Source organism: Brachyistius frenatus, unplaced genomic scaffold, assembly GCF_029030835.1.
Source record: "Brachyistius frenatus isolate BFR_SWC_R1_liver_20210118 unplaced genomic scaffold, ASM2903083v1 Contig_19, whole genome shotgun sequence".
Taxonomy (NCBI): domain Eukaryota; kingdom Metazoa; phylum Chordata; class Actinopteri; family Embiotocidae; genus Brachyistius; species Brachyistius frenatus.
In genome coordinates this window covers 1,313,798-1,333,496 of record NW_027210618.1, presented here as the reverse complement: position 1 = coordinate 1,333,496, position 19,699 = coordinate 1,313,798, and the positions used below count along the sequence as shown (strand labels likewise).

The 19,699-nt window shown below is 40.8% G+C and overlaps 2 protein-coding genes across 3 annotated transcripts; both read left to right on the top strand.

Moving 5' to 3' along the window:
* Positions 1 to 139: 139 nt before the first annotated feature.
* On the top strand, positions 140 to 3,623 carry LOC138619053 (YY1-associated factor 2-like). The gene is made up of 4 exons (XM_069695257.1): positions 140 to 292; positions 631 to 756; positions 2,540 to 2,692; positions 2,831 to 3,623. The coding sequence occupies exons 1-4, from the start codon at positions 267 to 269 to the stop codon at positions 3,069 to 3,071; spliced, it is 546 nt and encodes a 181-aa protein (XP_069551358.1). The 5' UTR covers positions 140 to 266; the 3' UTR covers positions 3,072 to 3,623.
* Positions 3,624 to 7,591: 3,968 nt separating this feature from the next.
* On the top strand, positions 7,592 to 15,334 carry LOC138619052 (glucoside xylosyltransferase 1-like). 2 transcript variants are annotated; one of them, XM_069695256.1, is made up of 8 exons: positions 7,592 to 7,931; positions 8,432 to 8,524; positions 9,238 to 9,421; positions 9,818 to 9,949; positions 10,048 to 10,299; positions 10,911 to 11,034; positions 11,214 to 11,386; positions 14,186 to 15,334. In XM_069695256.1, the coding sequence occupies exons 1-8, from the start codon at positions 7,714 to 7,716 to the stop codon at positions 14,354 to 14,356; spliced, it is 1,347 nt and encodes a 448-aa protein (XP_069551357.1). In that variant the 5' UTR covers positions 7,592 to 7,713; the 3' UTR covers positions 14,357 to 15,334. The 2 variants fall into 2 exon arrangements, with proteins under 2 accessions (XP_069551357.1, XP_069551355.1); XM_069695254.1 differs by lacking the exon at positions 8,432 to 8,524 and having other exon boundaries at positions 7,594 to 7,931.
* Positions 15,335 to 19,699: the final 4,365 nt, after the last annotated feature.

The window sequence follows — 19,699 nt, the reverse complement described above, 5'->3', positions numbered from 1 at the left end:
TTTTCCTCGCCTATTCCCTCACTGAAACTTTGCCTGCGTGAAGTTGACAACGCTGCGAAACGTACAAAAGCGCCTTGTTGTCAAACGTGGAGCTGTTGTGATTACATTCAAGGCGATTGGACGAAGCCGCGTCACGTGACCGTCCTTCGACAGGAGTTTCCACGACATCTGAGTGGCAGCTAAATGCGCTTTTTCACCTGTAACGCTGCTTCCTTTTTTTTTAAAAAAAACAAACTCCCGTGAGACCCAAGTTTTGTAAAAAAAAAATGGGAGACAAGAAGAGTCCCACGAGGTAAAAACTTCCCGCTCGCAGGTTTGCAATGGAGACTTTATCGGGCCGTCGGTTAAAACAGAAAAGCTCGGTCAATGGATGAAGCCGTTTCACTGAAGTGCTCATGGCGGCTGGCTGGCTGGGTTTAATGTGGGGACGCTGCCTGCGCGAACCGAAGGCTCCCTTGTTTTGCTTCAGCGGCTCGACTCCCGAGCACAAAATATGCCCCCGAGTGTCTTTTTCTTGTCCGTCTGCGGTCGTCTGTTTCGAACAGGTAGTTTTTTTTTGACGTCGTTACTGTCATTGTAAAATTGCCGTTGTCCCTGTGTTTTTTTGTTTTGTGTTGTTTTTGTCTGAAGGCCGAAGCGGCAATCCAAGCCCTTCACCGACGATGGGTACTGGGACTGCAGCGTGTGTACGTTCAGGAACAGCGCTGAGGCGTTCAAGTGCATGATGTGTGATGTCAGGAAGGGAACGTCCACTCGGTAAGGAAAACTTGAGCTGTTCATTTTTAACTGTTTAAAGCACTGCGGAAGTCTTTTTTTTTATTTATTTATTTTTTTGTACGTATCCTCGGCTGTGTATAACCCGCGTTCACGTTGTCGGTTGTTTTTTTTTTGTTTTTTTTTCGTAACGTTGATGCAGTGGTGGAATTCAACTTTAGTATATTTACTTAAAAATTGTACTTGCGTTCAAATTCATGGTACTTTTGATTGAGTACTTCTTCGTACTATGCAGCTTTATAGTTCTACTGCACTAAATCTCAAAGGCAAATATTGTACTCTTTACTCCACTGGATTTGTCTGACAGCTTTAGTTTCCCAAAATACTATATGATTAGTTGTTGTTTTTTTATAGCCTTTATGTCGAGGGAAATCCATATATCACCAAATTTGGCGATTTTGTATTTAATTATTTTTTGTAATCAAACTGGACGGTTAGGTAGCCTATTCCTTGATGTGTTGGAGAAAAAAAAAAAATCTCATACTTTTTAAGCTATTTAAACCATTTTAAAACCCACTTGGAATCACTGGAACATGCATTGTTTTTCTGAACTTGCTGACTATTTAGCAATACACATGGATCTGACAGAGCAGAAACAGCACAAATATATGATGATCTGATAGAATATGATTCATTACTATAGAATAAACTAACCAGCGGTTTGTGAAGGGGTTAAAATATGCACAATCCCAAATAACTACAGCAGTAAACTGCCCATTACTTCAACGCTAATATTAATCGAAAACCATCATGCATAACGATAAAACACTTACAGGGAGTATTTACTGCATAGTGTAAACTTTTACTTCTGATACCCAAGTACATTTTGTTGATAATACAGACTTTTACCCAAGTAAAGTTTTGAATGCAGGACATTAACTTGTAGTGGAGTGTTTTCACAGTGTGGTATTAGTACTTTTACTTCAGTAAAGGGCCTGAATACTTCCTCCGCCACTGCATTGATGCAAATTGCATAATAAAGCAGTACTCAGTTGCAGGCTTATTAAGTAGAGCACTATCTATTACAACGACCGTGCAAACAAAAATATTTGAAGGTTAGAATGTTTATAAACTGTTTTATGGAGTTGCTCATTTAACTCTCGACATATTTTTGTCACATTGAGGTCATGTCCTCAATATTTTTCTGTAAATGTAGAGATGTAGCTTATCTGGTTACTTTTAAGGGCAACAAAAATAAGTACAAATATTCAGTATTTCACCAAACCTTGAGACTTTATTACTCTGTGTGTGTGTACACTGAATAAACATCACAACTGTTGGTGTCTGGTCGAAATTAGCAGTTGTCGTGCGTACTTGGATTCATGACCTCAGTCTTTCATTCTGTTTGTTGTCTTCCTAAATTTTAGTTTACGTCTGAATTGTAGCATCTACTAATAGCCTGCATGTCAGTCGTTTTAGAGGACATTTGTAAATTGTAGCCTCAGAAAAAAAAACAGGATTACACTCTCTCCACTCTCACCTATCTATTCGATCATGTCTGATGATAACAAGAAGTAAGACTGGTGTATACACGGGCACCTGACTACTGTTTTTCAGACTGTGGTGAAAGTTGTTAACCCATCTTTTAACTGTTTGTCTAAATAAGGAGTTTTGGAAATTCAGTAAGACCTCTGCTTTTTCTGGTCATGCTGAATACACATAGTACGCAGTTTAATATTGCGAACCACTTGTTCACCCTACTTATAGCTTCAGTGATATAAATGTAACTGCAATGCCAATAACTTTTTTTTTTTCTCTCTTTCAGGAAACCACGACCTGTTTCTCAGCTGGTCGCACAGCAAGTAAATCAGCAGTTTGCACCACCAGCATATCCCAAGAAGGAGAAGAAAGAAAAATCAGAGAAAGACAAAAGTGATAAAGAACCCATGCTGAAAAAGAAAAGCCACAAAAATATGAGGTAATGAATCCTTCTTCTTTTTTTTCTTTTTTTAAATAGTTGAAGAGATCATTATATTTCTGTGGTTCTATTGCTGCCTCTGCCAAGACTGAAATATCACGATGCAGTTTTCATTTCCTGTTTGTTTCTCCTCAACAGGCCCAGGTTAAAAAACATAGACAGGAGCAGTGCACAGCATTTGGAAGTCACAGTTGGGGACTTGACTGTGATAATCACAGACTTTAAGGAGAAAGCAAAACCCACGTCTACTTCAACAAGTGCTGCCTCAGCAGACCAACACAGTCAAAGTGGCTCAAGCTCTGATAACACTGAACGAGGGGTCTCCAGATGCTCTTCACCCCGCGGGGAAGGATCGTCCGTTAATGGAGAGACTCACTAACTTTCACACGCTCAGTCAGCACAACCCATTCTTCTGCACTCTCAGCCTCAAGCAGAGATTAAACTTCAGAATGCACGTTTTGTTTTTTTTGTTTAAAACAAATAATTATACTATAAATGCCAGTAAGATAGCGTTCACTTTCATTTTTGGGGTTGTATTTTTTTATGACAATAAATAATTCAGGAATCAGGATGTATGCTGAAGGCTCAATTCAAAGAGCTGTAGCAGCGAAATCTATCGTGATGAACTGAAAAAAGGAACAGTAGCATTAACCTGAATGACAGGGGAGCTGTGCCACGTGTTGTGGTAACTTGTGTTTTAACACCTCAGTGTTACATCACATTTAGTTGGCCAGATTAAATAATGCATTATGAAATGAAATGTGAAGAAGTCATCTCAGAATTGTAGTTCATCCTTGAATTTTGTTGTCATTGTTTGCACTTAATAGCATCCTGTGTTCATGGTAAAAAAAAAAAAAAAACATTTAGCATTATTTCCACCTTTGCCATTATCAGGAAATCATAACACTGTTGGTTACTGGCCTTATCCAGCTCTCATTTCATGCCATTGGATGCAATAATTGTTTTAATGTCTAACTTTTGAGTACAAATATTGAACAGTTATTCTAAGTATGCTTCTCCTTCTCTGGGTAGAGTTGAGCATGATTTAATCTATAGAATGGTTTATATTGTAAAAAAATTGTTGAATAAAATAATCTGTAGATACTTAAATATGTTTTTATTTCATTATGTTTTGAAGCCTGAATGTGCGGTAGCTGCTTTAAAGTAGGTGCAACTTGTAAATCATGAATATAACTCGTTTGTCACCGAGGTATTAATTTAGTTTCTGTCTCTCTGAAATTGAGTGGAATTTTTTCCCATCATTATTGTTTTGTTTTAAAATAATTATAAATTATATTTATTTTTGTGTCGCATATAAGTTGAGCTGTGAGGGACTCGTATATTTCCCCCTGGTACTTCACACTTTTATTTCACGGCATTCCAGAGAGGTATTGTCAACTTTCATTGACATTTATTTAACCTCCATATATCAAATAGATCATAAACAAACAAAACATGTATATGGTGAATTAATATGTCAAAATGCTGCTAATGCATCAGTAATTGTAATAATGGGATACTTTTACTTTTGATACTTAAAGTACTGGATATCTGGCTGATTGATAATACGTTTGTACTTCAGTAACTATTTTAATGAAGAAAATTTATATTGTGAAATTGGTACTTAAGTCGAGCATCTCTTTCCCCTACTACTGTTCATAAACTTTCCAGAACGTTGCTATGATGACAAGGAAGAGATGTCGCAAGAGGACAAGCAGTTTATGCTGTCAGTGAAAAAGACAACAAAGTTTGTGGATGGACATCACTGCATCGGACTTCCGTTTAAACATAAAGCATCTAAGTTGCCGAATAACCTCTGTATGGCAGAACAGCGAGCTGCTAGCCTGAAGAGAAAACTGAAAAACAATTATGTCTTTCTTGAAGATTACAAAGACTTCATGAAAAGCATACTGGATAAAGGCTATGCTGTTGAAGTTCCTGAAGAACAGCTTGACCATGATGACTACAGGGTCTGGTACCTCCCACACCATGGGGTGTACCACCCAAAGAAAAAGACAAATTTGCGTGGTCTTTGACTGCACTGCTTCTTTTCAGGATATGTCGTTGAATGGACGAGCAGTAGTTATCCATTTTCTGGACTGACCGTACGACAATTCTGAGATACATTGACGGTCAGACGGCTCGCTTCAAAACCTCTGTGGCAAACAGGATTGCTCTCATCCAAGAGGTTACCAAACCATCACACTGGAGGTACGTCAGAACATCACAGAATCCCGCTGACCAAACCACCAGAGGCATGAAAGTTAGGAGCTTTATAGAAGATGATATGTGGATAAAAGGACCACAGTTTCTGTTGTGGCCAGAAAGTGAATGGCCAGAGACCAGATAATGAGACGCAAGACCTGCAAGAAGATCCAGAGGTCAGCAACATCACAGGGAATACGATCATAGTTGAGGAGAATGCTGATCCTGTGAACAAACTGCTTCAGTATTACTCAAGTTGGGACAGACTGAAGACAGCAGTTGCATGGATTTTGAGAGCCAAGGAAACTTTGATCCACCTGAAAGACAAAAGAAAAGAGGTACAACACTCCATCAGTCAGGTCGAAAAGGATCCAGAAAGACAGAAATTACTTATGCAGCAACAAATGAAAAAGGCCAAATCTGCCAGCAAAGAAAACACTGAGCTTGGAACAGTTGTTGGCTGCAGAAACGGAAATCATTCGACACAGTCAAAAACAATGGTTTCCGGAAGAAGAGAAGGCCCTCCACGGCAGTCGGTCTGTCAAGAGAAACAGTCAGCTACACAAGCTTGACCCCACTTTGCAAGATGGCATCTTAAGAGTTGGAGGACGGCTGGACAAATCCACCATGAAAGACTGTGCCAAACACCCAGCAATTCTGTCAAAAGACTCCAGAGTCGCCACCCTCATCTCGCTTTATCTTCGTTGAAAGACTGGACATTGTGGGCGCAACTATATGTTGTCGCAGTTAAGACAAAGGTTTTAGATTCCGCAAGCAATCTCAGCCATCAGGAAGCTTATCTCAAAATGCACAGTCTGCAGGAAACTCCAAGGCAGAGTGGGAGAGCAAAAAATGCCCAATCTGCCAGAAGATCACCTCATACCAGATCAGACACCTTTCACCAATGTAGGTGTGGATTATTTTGGTCCCTTTGATGTAAAACATATTGCCAAAAGGAATGGTGTAATGTTTACCTTCCTCACCGTTAGCGCAGTGCATACCGAGATAGAAGACAGTCTCGACACCAGCTCTTGCATCAACGCCTTACACCATGTCATAAGCAGAAGAGATCAAGGTTTCCATTATGCGCTCTGACAACGGCACAAATTTTGTTGGCACAGAAAAAGAGTTGCGAGACGCCATTGAGAACCTGAACCAGTTACAGATTGAAAAACCTATGCAGAAGAAGGGCATAAAATGGATTCTCAACGGCCCAGCTGCTTCCCACCAAGGAGGGGTTTTGGAGCGCCAAAGCCGTACCGCACGGAGGATCCTTAACGCCCTCATGAGAGAACAGACCCTCACTGACGACAATCTCCAAACGCTAATGTGTGAGGTTGAAAGTATCATCAGTGGACGGCCACTCACTAGCCCATCAGATGATCCATGTGACATCCAATCATCTGCTGATGATGAAAGTGCAGCCCAACAAGCCACCGGGAACATTCAACAAACATGATCAATACGCAAGGAGACGCTGGAGGGAAGTACAGTACCTCGCAGATCTATTTTGGACCAGATGGACTCAGGAATACTTACCTCTCCTCCAGGAGGTCAAGGATGAAAAGAAACTTCAGGAATGGAGATGTGGTGCTCGTAGTTGACAGCAGCAGTTGTCTGTCAGCACGAAACACATGGATAATGAGAAAGATAATCCAAACCATACCTAACTCCAGTGGAACTGTACGCAGGCTGAAGCTGCAGACCAAAACCAGCACCCTGGAGAGACCTGTAAATCAACTGTGTTTGCTGCAAGAAGCAATGTGAACATAATAGGATCAGATGATAAAACAATTTGAAGAAAAAGACTGATAAACAAGACTTAAAGGGGTTATGTGCAGTGTTGTTGTTTTTTAAAAATATTTATTTAGTTTGATATTTGGTTCAGTTGATGGCTCTGAGAATGTAAATTGTTTGGTAATGGTTTAATCTTCCTGCTTAACCATAGTTGGTTAAGATACGTAAGAGCCACGATTGTTTAATATGACTTAATTAGAATTTGTCAGGAATATTCCTAATTTAATATCTGATTCATGCTCATTGTGCAGGAATTAGCTATGGAAAATATTTTGAAAGGAAAGTTCACTGACGCTCCTTTTTGTACTTTGAATTGCCTTGTTGTTAAAACGTTGCTACACAAATAAATTTGCCTGGCCTCGCCTTGTGATTTAATGACGTCGTGACGGCAGCAGGTTCCAAACGGAGAGCTGCATTGGACACGGGAGCACAGTTGTTCTACCGCGTGACAGTGTAAATATTTGTGTCTAATTTTTTGGATAAATCAGACGGAACGCCGCTACAGGGTGTATTTTAATGATCACATCGCATTAGTCACAGTCAATGAGATCTTGCATGTACCAAGTATCTGGATGTGGCTACTGATTACAACACAATTATACCGGCCTCATTCCCTCCTTAGTTCCCTTGAATGTGGATTAGAAATACCTATGGATGATTTGTGTGTGTGTGTGTGTGTGTGTGTGTGTGTGCGCGTGTGTGATGTTTTGCTGAGCGTTTCCACCATAATGGTCCCCATGCTGTGTGCCACACTAGTGAAACATATATTTACTTAGGCACAGTGCACGTAGCTTACAAGTCAAAAATTAAGCTGCTTTACTGTTCACTGTTGACAGACGGCTGATCAGACGGCACACGTGCAACAGGGGGGTGGGTGGGGCGGACAGCTGTCAACACCGTGCTCTTCAACTCACCCCGACTCGATTTATGATGGATCAGCTGCCTGGCAGCGCAACAGGCGGTGACCTGCTCAAATAAACCAAACATGGTTCCTTAGCGCGTAAAACCCGGAGCGCAAAATGCGATGCTATGTTCGGGCCTTTCTCCTGTGCATGGTCTTCACCCTCTGTTCACTGCTGTACGTGTTCAGTCAGCTCGCCTCCAGCTTGGAGGACGGAGACGAGTGGACCGTGAAGGAACACGGGACACCCGACAGGCGCGGCCGTGTCACCGTGCGCCTTCTCAGGAAAGCGCCGGGACTGGCGGGCCTTCGAGACCGCGCAGGAGGGCTCGACAGGTAGCTTAGCTCTCTTTGTCACCTGGTTTTATGTCACAACCGAGTCTACTAGGAGTAGTTCTCTTTATGCTGTTGTTAAAGTAGCGTGCCTTTGTAATTTAAACGTTTACGTTAGTTTGACTTGTTGCAGCTGATGTTTACTAACGTTAATAACACATTAGTTTTACAGCCAGGTTTATGTGCGCTACCCGGCTGGTAGTCCTGTAACCACAGCTGGATAAACCGGACACGTATAACGTTGTAATTGCGCTGTTATAAATTGTCATATGCTATTTTAAATCTGTTTTTAAAGCCACCACCTGGAAGCTTTCTAGATCATTTGATCAGCTTAACGTTACTTCTAGCAAATTGAGTGCTTCTTTGACGTTGTCTTTAGGCTGGATTAGGACCACAACAAACAACTCCAGGAGGAAAGAGCGCATCACAAAACATATGGCTCTGCTGTCGTCGGGTTTAATGTAACTTTGAGGATCCAAAAGATCATGTTTTTATTCTGTCAGGTGTAAATCACTATCAGTTTCTTACTGGAATCCATATTGGAGACTGCCTGCTGATGTTTGTGGAGTGAACTGCTTATTGGAATCATCTCTTAGGTATGGCTGATTTTATGAACCCTCTATTAATGATACCAGTGATTAATATCGGTAATAAACAGACTGTAACGTCCAACTCTCACCCACTTCCACAGGTCAGATTATCTGTATGCTGCTTCCGGTGTTCCTTGTGACTAATCTGCAGTTTCTGAAGTCATAACTAGTACAATAAATTCTCAGTAATTAAACATAATCTAACTGAGCTAATCACTCAGTATTGAAGTTACTGACAGATTTGTGGCATTAGTTTCTGTTCTTAGTTCGGGCATTTTTTGAGACTTTCTCGTTGCCATTGAATATATGCTGATATCATCATCAAAATTGAAGGGTGAATAAAATGACAGTGTAAAGTTTTTTTTTTATTATCATCTATGTGTATGCCGACTTGCCATACTTGTCATGTATACACAGACAGAATTTAAATTTGATCTGTGAGGTCTTGGAAAAGTGTAACAGCAGGTTACATTCATTAAAGCAGCAGTTCACACAGGGAGTGCTTGGAGGCAGCACAAAGTATGAGTGATAGTTCTCTTCTACGTCCCTCCATTAACTCTAATGACACTTTCGACCCTACAGGGCTGAGTACCAGTCTGCTGATATTTTCTTTACATTGTTTTCTCCTGCAGTTTTCAGTGTATCCATCTTGCTGTAAAACAAAAACAAAAAAGCTAGGGTTAAGTACTGATTCATGTAACTCTTGTCTTGGCTCTTAGTGAGCGGTCGGGCTCTGCAGTGAAGGAACATAGTGATGAGAGGAGTCACCTGGCTGTGGTGGCCTGCGGCCCCAGGCTGGAGGAAACTCTCACCATGTTGAAATCTGCCGTTCTCTTCAGCAAAAAGCCTCTGCACTTCTACATCTTTGCAGAGGATGAACTGCATGACAGCTTCAGGAACGCTGTAAGTGTCTAACCCCCAACAACACCTGAACTTTCATGTATTTGAGTATTAGTTTGCTGTTGGGCACGGCATTCAAAGCAATTCATTTATCATTCACAACTGGCATATACTGAATCCCAGTAAGAAGCCATTACAGCAATTATTGCTCAAATTGAACAAGCCAACTCAAGACATATTAAAGAAAAGGTCTGTCAGTCTGCCTAATTGTAAACAACCCATTAGCTCTTCCCATGGTTTTTAAAGTAAAGTATTCTTTTTACACAGTTCTTGTAACGTTTTTGGCCCAAAGGCAAAGATGCATCATTTATGAAAGAGAACAACACAAATTGAAATAGTACATGCATTATGGATTTTGTTGAGATACGTTTTTTCTTTGTGCCTATTTTTTTCTTGAAGCTGGAATCGTGGCCTGGGACATTTCAAATGAATTTTAACTTCACTATCTACCCCATCACTTTTCCCAAAGAGAATGCAAAAGAATGGAAAAAGCTCTTCAAACCTTGTGCTTCACAGAGACTCTTCCTGCCAGTAGGTCATCCTTCACTCATGCAACTTGTAACAATTATACTTTAACCAAAATGTCCTCATACGTTTTTTTTTTTGTTTTTTTTATGCTTCTTTTCCAGCTGATCCTGAAGGAGGTGGACTCTTTGCTCTACGTAGACACAGATATAATTTTTCTGCGGCCAGTAGAGGACATCTGGTCCCTGCTTTCTCAGTTCAATTCAAGCCACTTAGCAGCCATGGCTCCAGAGCACGAGGAGCCACGTATCGGCTGGTACAACCGTTTTGCCCGTCACCCTTACTATGGCAAGACAGGCATCAACTCAGGGGTCATGCTCATGAACATGACGCGCCTCAGGGAGAAATATTTCAAGGTAAAGGCACTTTTGCTGTATGTTTACCACTATCATCTATTTCTGCTGTCTTAAGGTTTGCGCTTTATTATATCATGATTAATATAAAGTCGTAACAGTCATTAAATATGGACATTAACACTAATAGAACTCCATATTATTATTCAATAGGAAGTTTCATGATGTCTACTGATGGCGTTCAGTGCGATATGCGGCTAAGTCCTCAATTTAAAAAACGAGAAGTACAGCACACTTGTGGATCATCTACGATTTTTTTAATTAAATGTATTATTCCTAGGTGTTCTGAATTTTTTTTTAACAATCCCACGTTACATTAAATGAATGACTGAAACATCAAAGATGTTGTAATATTTTGACAGACACATTGAGAATGTTGAAGGAGCCTCAAAAGTAGCTTTACTGCACCGCCAAGATTGACCAGTAGAGGTCACTCTTGTAATTCCTTTCTAAATCCAAGCCCCAGTGAGCTCACTTGTTTGACAGACAAACCATTCCTTTTGAGTTGAATTGAAGTGTTGACCATAGGACTCATCAATCAGAATTGCAGGATTATGGTTTCTCGATGCAAAATAACACAAATGCTCTGTGATTGCTGTGTTTTGTTCCGCCAGAATGACATGACAACAGTTTCACTGCAGTGGGAAGAAATCCTGATGCCCCTTCTCCAGAAGTATAAACTCAATATCACCTGGGGTGATCAGGACCTTCTTAATATCATATTTTACCACAACCCAGGTTTGTCAAATCACATACACCGCATTGTTTTGAGTCTTGAATGTTACGTTAGTTTAGGACACAAACACAGCTTCCTTAAAAATGTTTGTTGTTTTGGACATGTTACTTGTTTTTTATTGAAGAAACCCCAGTTATCTATAATCCTTACCAACCCAGTCTTGTCTCTTGCTGTGTTACAGAAAGCTTGTATGTGTTCCCCTGCCAGTGGAACTACCGTCCAGACCACTGTATCTATGGCAGCAACTGTCAACCGGCTGAACAAGAAGGTGTCTTCATTCTCCATGGTAACCGGGGAGTTTATCACGACGACAAGCAGCCAGCGTTTCGAGCAGTCTATGAGGCCATCCTTAAGGTAGAGACAGCACCACAGAAATCAGTGGAGACCCTGCAGTCAAATAAAAAGACAAACAAATTGTTAGCTACATCTTGCTAAATGTATCTGAAAAGAACTGAATATATTTATTCTTCCAAAACTTATTGTTGCGAACCAGACACAGCCGACTGGACTACTTAATGCAAGAGGATGTCATTTTTTAAATGGCTTTGTTTACTCTAGTGAGGAGTGATCATTTTACAGGCTGTCTTTCTGGTGCCTCTCTGTCTTTAGAGGGCAGTTGTGTAGGAAGACCGAACTATTTGGAGAAACATTCCCTAGTCATTAGATTATCAATAGGCACTCCAGTTCTTATGGATGCTCTCCTCCTCCAGTGCTTAATCAATAGCCTGTTAAACATTTCCGTCATCCTGTCTTAGGTTTTCCAAACCAGGAAAATCAGCCCCACCCGGCCTCAGCCAGTGGAACTGTAGCTTGAAACTGTAAGGCTGAAATACATGATGCTTCCTGCAGAGTTGCTGCATCTCATAAAGAGAGGTCTGGTCCTTCTCTATCATTATCATTATTCAAACATCGTATGATGGTGAATACTGCTATGCTTTTCAATGTAAACAAACTATTCAAACACACATGCTTATTTCAAGGATAAGTATATTTTCGTTATTGTCCCATGAAAAGACCAAAACCATGAATGCGTTTGTCCATCTCTCAGTACTTCCCAACTTCTCCAGCCTTTCGCTGTGGCACTCAACCCCATAGCCCACTCATTCCTACTCAAGATGTGGTTCTTTAAAAAACAGGTCATGAATACATACTTTGAATTTTTAACTGATGTAATTCCCGAATAGACCTGTACAGTGCTGTGTGTATTTACAGCCGCAGGGTGGTTTGGGGGGGTTGAATCGAAATATACTGCAGTCCCCATGTTTATAAGCAATGAATATGTGTCACCTAGTGCTACATCATATCAGGTTTTGGTCACAGTAAGAGTTCATAGGCTCAGTTCATTGTTGGATTTGGTGTTTTAATGAGATTTGTGACTTTAATGTTCTCTGAGAAGGCCTGCTCTCACCTGTTCAGAACACTATTGTCTTGTGTCTTTACACCTTCTGTATAATGATCGAGACATTTTCAGATTTAAAGCATCCTTAAGTTTGTGTGACGCCTCACTGAGCACTTCCCGGGCAATGCTGGCACCTGAAAATGAAGACAGAACTTGGAATAGAAACATAAAAGCAGTATGGCATCTTTCAAATTAACTTCTAAAGCATTACAGCTTTCAGAGTTTAAAAGTCCACTACACTTCTGTCATCATTGAGAAAGCAAATCAGCCTGAGAGCTCTCCCGCTGTTTCGCTGGCGGCTTCGCCTTCGATCTGCTCTTGTTGATTTCAGCACTCCGGTCAACATGCAGGCAGCAATCGGGGGAGCAAGGGAAGCTTCATTAGCTGGTCTCCATCCATTACCGCCACAGGGCCTAGCCTGGCCACTATCAGTGCGGGCAATGTTCTCAGCCATTAAGTAAACGAGCAGGCTTCATTATGGGGCACTCGGCCCTCGCACTTCCATCAGTCTCTCCGACAGCACAAACACACATACAGCACATACCACACCCGCCGGATTTTAGGAGGAAGAGGAGTGCTGTGGCTTGAAGATGAACGTAAGATTGATACACAATTATTATAAATAGAGAACTGAAGAGCGTTTCATCCTTTGTTTTTATGTATTTTGTTGAAATTGTATTATCATCTCCTCCTGTTGCTTCTGCTCCCCGGGTACCCTCCCACTTTGTTTCCACTTAGTCCTTTGAGGACAGCATCCTAAAGCCTGGAGTGGGCCATTCTAGAAGAAACTCCCATTTCCATCCAACCAAGAGCTCCTAAGTCAGCCCAGCTCCCAAGGCACGCGCTCTCAGGCAGCAGAGGAGCTTGCAATAAAGGGCACTACCATTATCCAGCCAAGCCCACAGAAGAGTAGTAAAATGTTTAGTGCTGATGCTAGTTTGAGACATCATGATGGCTGTGTGGACAACGCACCAGCCACATCCACATAAAAATCGATAGGAGGCTGTTAATGGTGCTTTATTGCCTGCTGCAGTATATGAAAGATAATAAAGAAAGCGTGCTTTGAGTAACGTAATGCTTTGCCAAACTGGAGTCAAATATGATGCTGTAAAATAGGGATTTCTTTTATTTACTAGAGCAGTAAAAGATTGGGGCCCCTCAATATAAAAATGAAAGGCCCACATCTTTATTTGCATACTGTAAAGGCTCAGCTGCTGATATCAACTGGTTGAAGAGCTGGACGTGTTGTTTTTTTCCTTTGATGTTTACTTGGTGAAACAAAAGCATCCGATAACAAAGCATATCTGGAGAGCTGAAGCTGTGGCTTTCACCACTGCTGTCACGCCTTGCTAAGCCCATTCGCGGGTAGTTGTGGTGATAGATATTCGTCATCCGAAGACGCTTTCGTAATTGACAGATATGAATCAAATGCAGAATGTTATTGTCTTGAAGTGACAGTGACAAATGTGGCACTTAATTCATGAGATTTAAATGCAGTTCTCATTGTCCAGGCAGGCAACAGGTGTTAAAACACACACCTATGCTTTTTTTTTTTTAATTTATTTTATATTTTCAAAAACATGTTTTCATTTTATTGTTTTATGAGTATTGTGAGGGAAAGAAAGGGGCTGGAATTAAAGAAGGCGCCCCAGAGACACAACCGTGTGGATGTACATCAGTTCAGTTAATAAAACCTGATCTTTATTATCTTTAATCATGAATCTAATACCTGCTCATGTTTGTCTTCATCCCAGCACCCGTTTGGTGAGAACATGGAGGCCTCACTGCTGCAGCCGCTGGAAGCTTCGCTGCAGACGACTACACACACCTACTGTGGCAGAGCCAGCCACCTGTTTACCAAGAGGCTAAAACAGAGCATCATGTCTGTTCAACAGGACGTCAACAAGGAGAAGATGGTGGGGTAAACGTGCAAATACCGCTCCACGAATAGTGCCTGATGCCTCTCTGTTAGCAGAGACTTTCAGTTAAATCACTCCTGTGGAGACGATGAGCTGGATGGCAAACAGACTCTGGTCAACACCAAACCCTCCTTTGTTTACAAACTGCATAATGGAGGAGGGTAATCTGTGTAAATGGGTTTTATTTTTAAGTGTCGGTACATATCTGTCCAGTGGACTCGCAATCAGTTCCCGTGTGGTTTGTCACTGCGGTGGAAAATGCACTGAATCTACTTTTGGACAAGAGGTACTTCTCCTTTATTCCAAACAATCAGGTTGTATTCTTTTTGGGGTTTTGAGACAGAACTTACAATCATTTTCTTCAAGCGTCTCAAGTTTTTTTTTGAAAGAAAGACATGCAGACTTACTGTATCAATACTATTTTATTAGTTTTAATATAATTCTGCATACAGGTTGTGTATTGGTGTTTTTTTAATTGCAGTACAGTATATCACAGAAAAGGGTTGTCATTATTTTAGGTACTTGTTAGCTACGTGAGAATGTTCTTTTTTTTATTGAACAAGAAACAAGACAGACTTATAATATCTGATCAGTATTTATTATTGTTGAATGTCCATGACAAGAAGCACTTTTAATTTCTACCTTAAGAATTTAACACTAGGTTATCATTTCATGTTCTCTGGTACGGGAGTTTTCAATGCATTGTTTACTGTGCATTGTCGTAGCATATCAGGCTTTTCATTTCATTGACCTATTAAAAACACATTTGTCTATAACTGGTACAATGTCATAGAGAGCAGAGAGTTTCTAATGAAGCCAGCTAGCACCGTGAAATCTGCTCTGAGGTGTATTACAACATTTGAACAGTTGATTTGTAAAATTGTATGAACACAAGATCATACCTGTAAAGTTTTACTGTAAAGGTGGGATAAACATTTAAATGTATATTAAATATATGGTAAATAAAGCAACATTTCGAATGATTGCATTGAAGTTGAATTGGAAATTTCACAGCATTTTAGATGTGATGCTGCTCAACACTGTGTGATATTGTTAAGATGTTCCTGTTGTTGCTTTAAAACTAAATATACAGCATTTTGATCATAACCTTTTACTTTATTGCAGATTAATGAAGCAATTACACCAGTTACGTGTTTATAATCAGGCAAATTTATTCTGGTGTAATGAAATTATTTTCATGCCCAACTGGAATTCCTAAAAGTTTAATTTGGAACACTTTATTCTCACTTTCTGACATTTAATTTTGTATTCTTATTAAGTCTTTTGCATCAGCCTTCATAACCACTTGGCATACAGTGTACTTGTTGCCCACTCACTCCACACAAAGACTGAGCATGAGCCATGGCCTAGAAGGCAGCAGCAGCAGCTTGAGAATAAGAAATCAATGTGTGAATGTGGAGTCTTCACAAAGTGTTGTTAGATGGCCAAAAAGGAGCTGATGTGTCTGGGTCAGTAGCCTCTGGCTCTTCATTTCACAGGCAGATTGACGGACGTGCCTGGAATAGGCAATAGGCCTGTGTGATGAATTGCAAATGGTGTCTATGCTAAGAAGCTGCTGGATGTGTCCATCTGCTTGTCAAGGCAGTGCTAAGTGTGCAGTGAGTGGGGAAAACGTTTTGTGTTTTAGGAAAGAATTATCTCCTCACAAGTTTTACCAGTTACTGCTAATGCGCGATATTATGATGTTGAATCAGTAGAAATGTAGAAGTGAGTCAAAAGATAAGCATATTCAGCAGTTAATGGATGTATAGCGCTGTAAACTAATGAGCAATGACAGAATGGCTTTTATTTTATGGAGAAAGTTTCAGATTGGTAAATTTCTGCAAGCCTGACAGCATGTTACTCCTACACAGGGTTGATTTGACCAAGCTGCAGGCTGTAAGCAAGGCTTGTAAATTGGCTTGGCTTCATTATCTTAATGAAGAACTTACATGATACAGTCTCAACATTACAGACTTTCACTTGTTAAAGTATCTTTAAGAGACGAAACAAATACAAACTGTGCTTGGTCCTGCACAAAAGAGGTCACAAAAGGTAAATTTATTTCTCCCATGAAGTGATTATACATTTGCAGAGACATGTTCAGTGCTATTGAATACGTTTGAGCGCACAATATTTATTAAGATGGATGTTTACAACTTCAAAAATGCAAAGCATATTCCGTTTTTAGAGGGAAACGTTAATGCTGCTCCAGACTTGGTTTCCCTCCCCCTGAGTATAATGGTGATTGAGATATCTTTCTCTTTCGCTCTAGCAGGAACTGCCAATGGATTATTCATGTTATTGCTTCCACCACTTGGCCTCCGTGATGTTCAATAGCGATTTAAAGCCCTGGCATAAATTGAAACAAGATCAGAGGCAAAATGGCCCAACACAGAGCAAAAAGGTTTACAAAGTAAGGATGATGAAGTGTTAGGGAGTGCAAAGTCGTGAACATGTTGTTTTTACCTGTAGAAAGTGTGGAGTTTAGGAGATTTTGAGTTTCAATATGATGGCATCTGTTTTGCAGAGTGCAGTCCAAATGTATGTACCATTTTCCACCCATAAACTACAGTTGAGAGGAATACCCACTAACAATGTGGACAATGCTCACACACGCTTTCCTAAAGTGTTTCACAGCGAGTGGGGAAAGCTGTTTCTGTGATTACGGATACCATAAGCTTATACATATGACCACCAGTCCACATTCAGTGACTCAAAATAACAAGGTGAAAACACGTTTTTAGAAATAAAGCCTAAAATCTCTGATGTACAAAAAATTCAGACCCTAAATTTAATTTGTGGGAGGCCCTTTTACAGTCATTACCACTTTCAGTCCTCTTTGGTAAGTCTCTTTTAAACACCTGGGTTTGTGCAGTTTTATCCGAAGCTTCCCTGGCAGATCCTCTCAAGCTCAGATTGGATGGGTCGCCTCCGTGAAGCGCCACCTTTAGGTCTCTCCACAGATGTTCCATGGGGATCAAGTCTGGGCTTCGGCAGGGCCATGCAGCAGTAATCAGAGACGGTCTTGAAGCCGTTCCAGCATTGTCTTAGGCTGTATGCTTCAGGTCATTGTTGTGCTGAAAGGTGATCCACTCGTGCATTCTGGAGCAGTTTTTCTTCAAAGACCTCTCTGTATTTGACTGCACTCGTCCCCCTGTCAGTTCTCACCACCCTCCCTGTCCCTGCTATGAACCCAGCCCAACCCCATAGCATGATGCTGCCACCGCCATGCTTCACCATCGGGAATGGTACTAGCCAGGTAATGAGCGGTGATTGGAGTTCAATTTTTGTCTTATCAGACCAGAAAGACTTTGTTGTTAGTGGATTCTGTCTGGCCACTCTATCGAAGGGGTATATGGATTTAGTGATACTGAGATGGCCGTCCCCCCAGTAGTACTGTTACATTCGGGTTCTTTGTCACATCCCTGACCAAGGTCAGAGTTATTGCTAAGTTACCTAGTTTGGGCTGGGCTGAACTTAAGGAAAAGTCCTGGTGATTCCCAACTGCTTCCATTTCATAATTATTGAGGTCTCTGCTTTCCTGGGAACTCTCAAAGCTTTATAAAAGGTTTTATACCCTTGCACCGTCCAATGCTTCATCACAATTTTAGCATGGAGGTCTGCAGAGAGTTCACTGGACTTCACGCCTTGGGTTTTGTCCTGACAAGGTGAATTGTGGGAACTTGTAGAGTGGATTGTGTGGTTCAATTTGCCACACACAGGTGCACTGCATTCAAGTTCTCTACACATCTGATGGATGGATAATTAATGCAAACAGGTTGCACAGTTTTGAGTGCCACAGCAAAGACTCTGAATATTTCCGTAATTGAAAGATTCCACCTTTTGTTTGTTGTAAAGTTGCAAAAATGTCTTCCGATTGTTTTTACTTTGCCATGACGCGTTATTGACTATAGATTCATCAGCAAAATTTTTATTTTTTTCAGTTTAAAATTAAATCTACAGCACAATGAAGTGTGCAGAAAGCCCTTGCTTCATAAGTTCGCACAATGTTGATTAAACCTTTTACCCTAAGATACATCTCTCTCTCTACAGAATGTTTAAATCTGGTGTCTGGTGAGACATTCCAGCGCTGGCTGGATAAATGCTTACTGGGCTTGCTCTATGGGCACAGCATGAGCACCAGACTTCTGCTGGCCAAACTGAATAAATTCCAGTTCCTTCCAGAATAAATTGCAATAATTCAATCAGGTGGCTCTTCTAGACTTTCCAAATGTTATCAAACCAAATGGATCAAATTCTGATGGTGAAACGAGTGATTTTGTGGGGGTTGACATGCCTGCTATTTCATCTATCCACCACCATTTTACAGCCGCAACAGTTGCGACAGAGTATGCTCCGACAGAGCCCCTGAAGACACTTGTCGACATGTTTTTTTGGTAGTTACTCTTACTGGCAGGAGGGGGAGACAAAAGGGCTCCACTGCAGGTTTAATATGAATATCAAAGACAAGCATGTTCAAAGCACAAAGACACTTCAGATCAATATAAGAACTGCTCAGAATGTGAGCGACAACACAGAAGTTTTACTCATAAAGGGTATTTCTAAAGAATTCTCTTCAGTCTGCTCAGTGTGCAAGACAGCACTTCTGACTGAGTAGAAGACTCGAGGTAGTCAAGACAAGAACCTGACAGGCAGTGATGTCTCTTGTCACTGTGATAAACTGAACAAAGTGACAAACCATAGCAGTGATGAGAGAAAAGTAAGAGGTTTATCACAGCTGAATGGACCAGGTAGAAAATCAGTTTCTCCTCCCGTGCATCCATCTCTCTGCTCCCCACCTTTCCTGCTGCACAAGGATATCATTTAACTTGTAAACATTTTGATCAATAATACATTTGCCGGCGCTGCTGAGACAGGTATAATTGTGCTGGTATGTCAGGGTTTAAAACAATTAATGTAATTTACCGTTGAGCATTTGCAATGCATGGATCTTTCGGTATCATGCAGAGAAGTGAATTTGCCACAGTAAGCAGAACAAGATGAGAAATATGCAAATAAAATGAAATTGCTAGTTCAGTGCCTACAGTCACAGAGGATGGATTTTGTCATGAAATGAAGTTCAGTTTAACCAATTTATGACAAGGTAACTGAATATGGTTTGGATGCTGACTAAGTCTTCCTTTATAACATGGATAGACTGTCCTGTTCAGTTAAGCTTTGCCAGAAGAAGAACGCCATTTTTCACACATTTGCTGTTCAGTCACATATCTTCTTTATGTTACATACCAACATGGTCACCATTTCAATGCTGACATGCTCTTGAAGTGCTGTATAATGTTTACTGTTGTGTACCAAAAGACGTACTTCCCATAATACACTCACATA